Raw genomic sequence first — 9,041 nt, forward strand, 5'->3', positions numbered from 1 at the left:
CGCTTGTCATTGAGTGATGTAACGAAAGGCACGAGGTGCTAATTATACTAAAATCCGTTGTTGGACGTAGCCCTAGTTTAAGGGTAAACCAGAATAAAATCTCGTATCTCGATTTTTTTTCTTTCTCATTACGTTTTACTTTATTGTGATTGTGTGTTAAATCCTAAGAAATACATTGACGGAGTATGTCCTCCAATTGCAAAGTCTAGGTCAGTCGGGTCTAGACATAGCCATATGGAACCGTGGGTCCGGAACCGGCTGTTCCACTTTTTTTAGGAACCGGAACCGGCCACGTCTAGTCGGGTCAGCTCATTCTGCTCAGTCCACATGCATATGGAAATTTATGTCCTCATCCATCAAAATTCCAATTCATCAAAGGACTAAGTCACCCATCATTCTGCTATAAATACACCCTGCCCTTCTCTTCGCTCAGCATCGCAAAGTTAATACATTGTCCCAAACATACTTCTATCGCCATGGACCGGAACGCGCTTACCGGCATCCTCATCGCATGCTTCGCCGTCCTCGCCTTGGTCGTGCCGCATGTGACCGCCCAAAACTGCGGGTGTGCCGCCGGCCTCTGCTGCAGCCGTTACGGTTACTGTGGGACTGGCCGCGACTACTGCGGGCCGGGTTGCCAAGCTGGCCCCTGCGACCCAGCCGCGGCCCCGCCCGCCACTAACACGGTTGTGGTTGGCAACATCGTCACCGATGCCTTCTTCAATGGGATCCTCAACCAGGCCGCCGCGAGCTGCGCCGGAAAGAGTTTCTACTCAAGGAAAGCGTTCCTCGACGCCATCAGTAGCTTCCAGAGGTTCGGCCGGGTCGGGTCGGTCGACGACTCGAAGCGCGAGATCGCCGCTTTCTTCGCTCATGTCACGCATGAGACTGGACGTAAGTTAGACTTGTCTTGTTCTCTCCTGTTCATGCATGTTCTTATTCTTGTGCACCATGCAACATTAGTTCTGATATATAAACGAATAATTTGCAGTTTAAATAAAATGCTTAGACATTTCTCCTTTGCAGGTTTTTGTTATATCGAAGAGATAGGTGGGCGAACAGACCCGAAAAAGACCTACTGCGACCCCAACGTGCCGCAGTACCCGTGCAAGCCGGGCAAGAAGTACTTCGGCCGAGGGCCCTTCCAGATCACGTGGAACTACAACTACGGCGCGGCCGGCCAGAGCCTCGGGTTCGACGGGCTCAACTCGCCGGAGACCGTCGCGAACAACCCCGTCATCGCCTTCAAGACCGCCCTGTGGTTCTGGACAAGGAACAACATGCAGTCCAAGCTCTTGAGCCAAGGGTTCGCTGCGACCATCCGAGCGATTAACGGCGGAGAGTGCAACGGGGGGAACTCAGCAGCTGTTCGAGCCCGGGTCGCGTATTACACTAATTATTGCAAGAAATTTGGGGTTACACCTGGCCGTAATCTCTATTGTTAAGGGCTCTTGGTCGGGATTAATCAATGTGGGTTACAAACATTGACAATAATGTGCTCTAAAAACAGCCTTTCTCCGCCAAATGTAGCTTGGTAATCAAGGATGAAGGATGATGAAATAAAGATGCTGCTTATGTTAAGCAATTTAATGACCCTTTTGATTATTCCATTTACGTGATCAGATATTCAGAAAAGTACAACGTAAATCCAAACTAATGGCATCACACACAGAGAGATCCTAGTCAAGATGAGCTAAATAAGACATTTTGGGAAGCACACGAGTTCAAAAGTGACATCAAGTGCTGTTCTTATCGAGTGGATCTTCAATTTTGCCGCCTCCAATTGATTAAATTATCACCAAACTAGATAAACATCGAAGTTAGAGTAATGGAAAATAACACAAATGATTCCTAAATTTTAGTTCGACATTCAATGTCATCTTTGAACCTTTGATTTATTCAATATGATCTGTGAACTTTGGTTTAACGTACAATATTGCTCTTGAACTTTTAATTTCTTTGAAGCAGTCCTTAAACTTTGGTCCTTTGTTCGATGTGGTCCCCCAAGTTTGAAACATTTTCATATAGTTTAGGGATTTTAATGAATATTTACCAATAGTTTAGTAATCATATTGAAGAAATTAAAACTATAAGAACGACATTGAATATTTACCAATAGTTTAGGGCTATTGTATTTTTTTTTTTGTCCCAACTTGGTCTCTTGGAGTTCTAAAAAGCAACCAAATGTTGCTCGATCTAGTCTTGAATCGGAATATAAAGAGGCGGCTAATGTAGCTTCTGAATTGTTATGGCTATTACAACTCTTTCGAGATCATCAATACACTCTTCATTGAACACCACTTGTTCTTTGTGATAATATTAGGGCAATATATCTGGTTGCAAACCCCATCTCCCATGCAGACCAAGCACGTGGAAATTGACTATCATTTTGTTCATGATTTAATCAATAAAAAGAAGTTAGCAGTTTGCGTCATTCATACACAGGTGCAAACGGTTAATATTATTACAAAGCCTCTATCAATATCCAGGTTTCTTATTATGCGTGACAAGCTCACAGTGATATTGCCACCGTTTCGCTTAAGGGGGTGTGATAAAGCAAATCCTCCATCATTTGTGTCGATTTCATTAATTGAGTCAATCTTCCATGATTTGCGTTGATTCCACTAATATAACAAATCTTCCAAGAATTGCGATGATATTGTATATTCTTACCTTCTATAAAATCTTGTGTACATGTTATAAATATAATACAAATCGCTCTCACTTTTTAATCCGTAATCTTACGGTTAATGGTTGAATTCAAATCCTTGCTCGTGTGGCAAGTTACGGATTCGGAAAATAAAATTTTCCTAATCAACCTGTGCTCTTTTTTTTTTTTTTTAAGAAATCCATCTTTATGCAAGATAACACAATAAATGCTCTGATATTTAGGGGTGAGCATGGTTCCAGGGTAGAACCGAGAACCTGGAACCGGAACCCGTAGGATACGGTCCGGTTTTAGGTTCCAATGTATGCGGGGTAGGTTCTAGGTTCCAAAAATTGATAAACCTGTTCCAACGGGTAGGTTCCAGGTTCCACTACATAGAACCCGGAACCTGGAACCTGGACCCTAGATTCTGAAATAAATTTTTATATTTTTTTTTTGTATATATTTTTGCACGATCATACAATGTTCTATGGCATCCGATGATGAATGTATGATTTGGAGCCAAAAATTTTTTTAGGTTTCGTGTTCCAATGGATTGGTCTCGGGTTTTAAATGTAACATGTACAGAGTCTAAAATCACTCACCTCTACTTTCTCTTAGATGTTATAGCATTCACTCTCATTTTGCTTAATTAAAAATGAAAAAAATAAAAGAAAATAAAAGAAATTGATAAGTTCTCGGGTACCCTGGAACCGACCCTAGAACCTGTGACGGGGTAGGTTCCAGGTTCCAAAGTATGACGGGTAGGTTACATGTTTCGAAAAATAAGGAACCTGTTCCGACGGGTAAGTTATAGGTTCCAAGTGAAACCTGTAAAGAACCTGGAACCGTTCACCCCTACTGATATTTGCAAAATATGCTCCAAGATATGCAGCATTCAGAATATGTAAAACATCCTCAAATTAATCAAATTTCGAGATAGAGAATGTACCTTGTCTTTCGAAGATTGCTTTTCTCTTTCCCTTTTTTTTACTTGCACGAAAATTGCAGCTCGAGCTAGGACCCTTTGAACGCGATCTATGGGGCTCACGTGCGGCGATGGTGAGAGTTGACGTGGGCGAGAGGCCAGAGGCTCAAACGTCTACGATGATGCTCAAGGTATTTACCGCATGCACCCCAACTGGACCTCTCTCCAAAGCTTCACCGAATGCAACCTCAGGATTCACTTAATCAACATATTAGACTTGTAGGTGAGTAGCAAAAGAATCTAAGTTTTAGACTCTGTTGACCAAGCAAAAAGACAAAAATCACCAAAGGAGGTCACTTTTTGGGATGATGGCACTATCGCTTTCTTCTGAAGTTGGACACCACACTGGAAAGCCTTCAATGAACCCAGAACAGCAGATTTGCGGACAAGGATACCAATGTAAGAAGGCTCAGCTTATGCACGTCTGGACAGCGGCTCCATCGTCAAGAGTGGAATTCACCTCAGTTTTGGCTCGATCGTGTCATGGCTGGGATCGTTGGAGTGGTTTGCGACAAGGATCACCGGGCCAGCAACGAACTAGGTAGAATCACAGGGAACACGGGACCGAGCCGTCGGCGTCGCAGAACACCGGGATTTGATTCTCGCCGAAGGGGCTTTTCTCGGTTTTGATTTGGCTAAAAATCGAGAAAAAACTTTCAAACTCGCTCTCACTTTTTGCCTCTCAAAATCTCAAGTGCATTTTTGGTGTTTCTGAATGAAAATGGATTCACTCCCACGTATACTCTCAAATGGTGGAGCTCTCAAAACCCCTTTCTCTCGCTCTCTGATCGTGGACCTCTCTGGACGACTCCTTTTTTTTCCTCCCAAAGGCCCCCCACTGGACGTAGACCCCTTCTACCTCTCTGATTTTTCTGCCCCCTCCACACTGGATGAAGCCCCTCACTTTTTGACTTTCCCGAACGAAGCTTCCCCCTTTTTGGTTTGTGAAACATCCTTCTTATAGGCGAGAGCTTTTGGGCTCCTGAGGAAAAGACGGGATCTCGTACCAGACTCATATTTTATAAAACCGAAAATCTTTGTGAATCATTCTCATTGCCGAAAATATATGGCCTTCTTAACTGCAGGAGATCTGAAGGTATGTATCCTCAACATCATTTGACTGAGTCTTGCTATACCTAAAAGCGACGAGGTTTGCTCTCTTCGTTTTATATTTGGTACCCCAATACAAATGTGCGCATAGGTTGATTCAAATTATTTCTCATAATCTATCCAAGTTCGGCACCCCACGTGCAAAAATTTCAACCATGTTAAATGATTAAAGAACCTTGCTATATTTTCAATTTGTGAGGCTAAGTTTAATCAAATTTCAAAACCACGTTGCCTATGTTCACCCACCGTCGATCCGAATAAAAATGTAAATGCAATGTGATGAATGCTAAATTAAACCAATCTAAGTAAATGTGATGAATGCTAAGTTAAACCAATCTAAGTAACAACTAAATGATTTTAATATTTTTGTTAGAGACTAATGTTAGTCCCTAATTTTTATGCAAAAACTAATGACTAAAAAGGATAGTTAAAATTTAGGTGTCAACAGCTGCCCCTCTTTGAGTGGAGGCTCGCAGAGGTTTCGCTCAAAGACAAAATTGAGCCTAAATTTTGACAATGCAAAAGATGAATGAATTTTTTTTTTTTTTTGCGGGGCTTTAATCCCAATTTTCAAATGCAGTGATGCATGATATGCAAAATGCAAGCAATAAGGAACGTATGCTAAGGCTTCTTACTTCATGCGGAGCGGTAAAAGAGCCTTACATACGGGTCACATACAAAAAGCGCCCAAGTGAGGGGAAGCTTTATAATGCTTGAACTCCCTTGATCTTCAAACTTCTATTCTACTGGAAGTAAGGTTCTCAAGGTACATGGTTGCCTGTCTGTTACCTGTAATTTCCGACGGATGCGAAATAGCGCATGATATGATTTAAAAAACCATTTGAAGAAATGAGAAACGTGTTGCCTATACCATTGGGCAATCACGAAAAGGACCATGCCACCTATTCCACTGGATGAACATGAGGTTGGTTGTGCTGCCTATTCCACTGGGCAGACACGAAGAAATATGTCACCTATTCCACTGGGTGAACATATAAGAGGGATCATGTCGCCTATTCCACTGGGCGAACATGAGATGGATTGTGCTACTGTTCCACTTTGGGTAAACAAAAAATATGTCACTTATTCCACTGGGTGAACATATGAGAGGGATCGCGTCACCTATTCCACTGGGCGAACACGAAATGGATTGTGCTACCTATTCCACTGGGCGGACACAAAAAATATGTCACCTATTCCACTGGGTGAACATATGAGAGAGATCATGTCGTCTGTTTCGCCGGGCGAACACGGAATGGATTGTGCAACCTGTTCCATTGGGTAGATACAAAAAGAGAAATAATGAAGAATAATTTAGGAGACGTACCCGAATTCTTCTTCTGCTATAAAAAATGACAGAGCTAATTGTCTTGCACTTGTTTTTACCCGAGACAGGGTTAAAACAACACACGCACACAGGCAAAGAAAACAAAATTCATGAATCTGCTCGCATCACCAAGCTTCTCTGGGGAATTTATCAATGAGAAAACAGTTTCGTCCTTTTGATAATTTGATCACATTAAATGAGGGGCTTTCAATCAGAAAGGACTTTCCACTCGCTCTCAATGAAAGGCTTTAAACCCGACCCTTTATGCGGGTAAAAGAATCACCCAACCTCTCTTCATCGTGCTTGATGAGGGTCTGGATATTCTCGAAATTAGTATGACCTAACCAATCCGAGAGGTCTTTTAAGGGACTGAAATGCAGGTTTGGTCAAAGTTTTAACAATGGGGACTCATGAGAGTCATGGCTTTAAAAGAGTTGACATCATACATTGCCCCGGGTTTACAAGTCGGGAACCCCGCAAAATGAGATAGAAAAATCTTGCTCGCACTTCTTCGAGCAACATTTATAAGCATTTAAAACTCTACGTTAACATAAGTGCCCTAATCTAAAGAGACTTTAATAAGGGTTGTAACGTAGGTTTGGGTAGGTTTGAAATGAATGGCCTATTTTCATCAAGAGGGTATCATTTGAGGAAACTGGGGATTGGTAATCATTTACCAGGCTTTCATCACGGATTTTCGTTACGGCAATTTGTGAACTCCTTTTGGGATCCTTTCAACTAATTTCTTTCTGAGAAGCAATTTTGCACATCAAATTTTTTTTTCTTTTTAGAGAGAATTTTAATCTTTGAGGAGTTCTTTCTCTCTTTTCTTTTTTTTCAAGAGAATTCGGTTTCTCTTTTTTTTTTTTTTAGAGAGAGAGATCTTCTTTGAGAGAGAACTTTGCTTGATGGAGTCCCCTTGCGCCTTTTCTTCGACTTCTTCTAAGCTTCTTCCACTTGCCCCAAAACTTTTTGAGCTTGCTTTGAGCTACTTTCATTTGTTCACCATGGGAATGATCACCAATCGGGTTGAAACGAATCCATCGCTCAAATTGTGTATGCAAAAGGGTATAGTGTGTAGGGAGATAGAAACAAATGCTCTTCGTCATATCGAAGGCACTCAAGCTAACACAGAATTTGCATGCAGTAAATATGCTTGAAGATTGATGCAAGTGAAAGCAAGAAAAATTCTAACCATTTTTGAATTTCTGAAATATTGCCCCAATGTGGGGTTGTTTATGACAGGGATAAGAAATAAATCTCCGCTCAAAGGGGTTAAGCAAAGGATAACCTGTAGTGTTTAGATAGCAGAAATGAATGCCCCTCATCACTTTGGTCATCATACTTTTCTCGAGATAACCCTTTACCTTGTCGGCACGGAAATTTTCACTCAACTCGCACTGGGGATTAATAATCTGGACGTGTATGGAAATGGCTTGCCTTTCGTCATCCTAATGTCTCTCATTTAATATGATCATTTCACAAGAACCAAACAGACTACATTATCAAACCTTTTCTTTCAATAAAACATGCATGGAATTTTGCATTATATGAGCATCTTTTAAGTATGCAAAATGTAGCAATTTGGATCAGCTTGTCATGTTTCATGAAAAACTTGTGCATTTTCTTAATTTGAACAAATTATGCAAGCATATTCAAATTTGTAAGAAAATCCTCTTGGATTGGGCGATCATAGATTGCCCCCGAACGAATCAAACAAGTCGGTGAGTCTGTTCCTTGAGTCGAGAAGTAGCTTGCTCCTGAATCCGCCCTAGTATAAAGAGAAACATGCACGAAACAAGTCAAATGAAGACTTTGAGATGCCCTGGCTTGTTTAACAGTGACGACCATCATGGTCAGTCATATGCCCCCGTAAAAAAAGTAAAGTGTCACCTTCAAAATCGAGTAGGTTGAAGAGAAATATACTTCCTCTTTAAGGCCAGGGTTCACTGTCGATTTGCCCCATTTTTGTTGGGGCAGGCTCTGTCAAGTACCCATAATATGGAATTGCCCCCCAGTTATGCCCCACATTGAAAGTTTGACTTCCGGCTTTTAGCGGAGACTTCACTTCTGTTCTCGATCCCGCAAGAAGAAAACAAAATGTCATTTTCAGAATTTGTCGAACTCTGTAGAGATACTCCCTTTGAGGTCGGGTGGCCTTGGTTTTGCCCCGCCTTCCGTCGCCTAATACAGCACGATCGAAAGATTGGTTGAGGACAAATCATGGATTGCCACAAGCGGCCAACAAACTAGGATTAGCCCGGGATTTCTAGCTTGCTTTAATGCTCGACAATCATGTGCGGGGTTGTCCTGGGATGATCGAGCTTGTGCATAGTTAAAGTTAAAATATTCCCTTTTGCCCATAAACATATAGTAGATGGATCAGTAAAACAAACAAGGTTAGACCGCATGCCAGTAAATTTTTTTCAAAAAACATATATTTTTTTTCGAACACCTTGGGACGAAAATTCTTGAGAAGCCCAACCCTCGGTGCTTACCATAGATGACAAAATCTTCAATCGTTGGTTATCGTCATCGGGTTGGTTTGAGATACTTCACCAAGATTTCAAAATTTAATGAAAAACTTCTGTAATTTTATTGATATCAAATCAACGAATTACATCTTATTGAAATGGAAATCCTAAAGTGCAATAAGAAATAAAAAGGGAAATCCTAGAAAGCAGTAAAGGTTTCCACGTAGGGGAAATGAAAAGACTAAAAAATGATTGCTATTGAGGGCCAACGCCGTCTCCATCAATGACTCTTCAAATGTCGATCGAATGATTTAGTAGTGGGTTGTTCTGCACATTGGGTTTACCAGCCGATTGAAATGCAATGCCCCGGTTTCAAATAGATCCTAGATGCGATGCTTGAGTACAAGACATTCATCGACCGAATGACCCATTTCGCCGGAATGATAATCACACTTTTTCGTGGGATCATACCTAGGATACTTCGGGGGATTGGGA

General features: G+C 41.5%; 1 protein-coding gene across 1 annotated transcript; it reads left to right on the plus strand.

The window, feature by feature from the left end:
* Positions 1-416: 416 nt before the first annotated feature.
* Positions 417-4,731, plus strand: LOC115742500 (endochitinase EP3-like). Its single transcript, XM_030676822.2, has 3 exons — positions 417-894; positions 1,027-1,474; positions 4,721-4,731. Exons 1-2 carry the CDS (start codon positions 477-479, stop codon positions 1,443-1,445), a joined length of 837 nt encoding a protein of 278 aa, XP_030532682.1. The 5' UTR covers positions 417-476; the 3' UTR covers positions 1,446-1,474; positions 4,721-4,731.
* The last annotated feature ends 4,310 nt before the right edge of the window (positions 4,732-9,041 follow it).

The sequence above is a fragment of the Rhodamnia argentea genome, chromosome 7 (assembly GCF_020921035.1).
Source record: "Rhodamnia argentea isolate NSW1041297 chromosome 7, ASM2092103v1, whole genome shotgun sequence".
Lineage (NCBI taxonomy): Eukaryota > Viridiplantae > Streptophyta > Magnoliopsida > Myrtales > Myrtaceae > Rhodamnia > Rhodamnia argentea.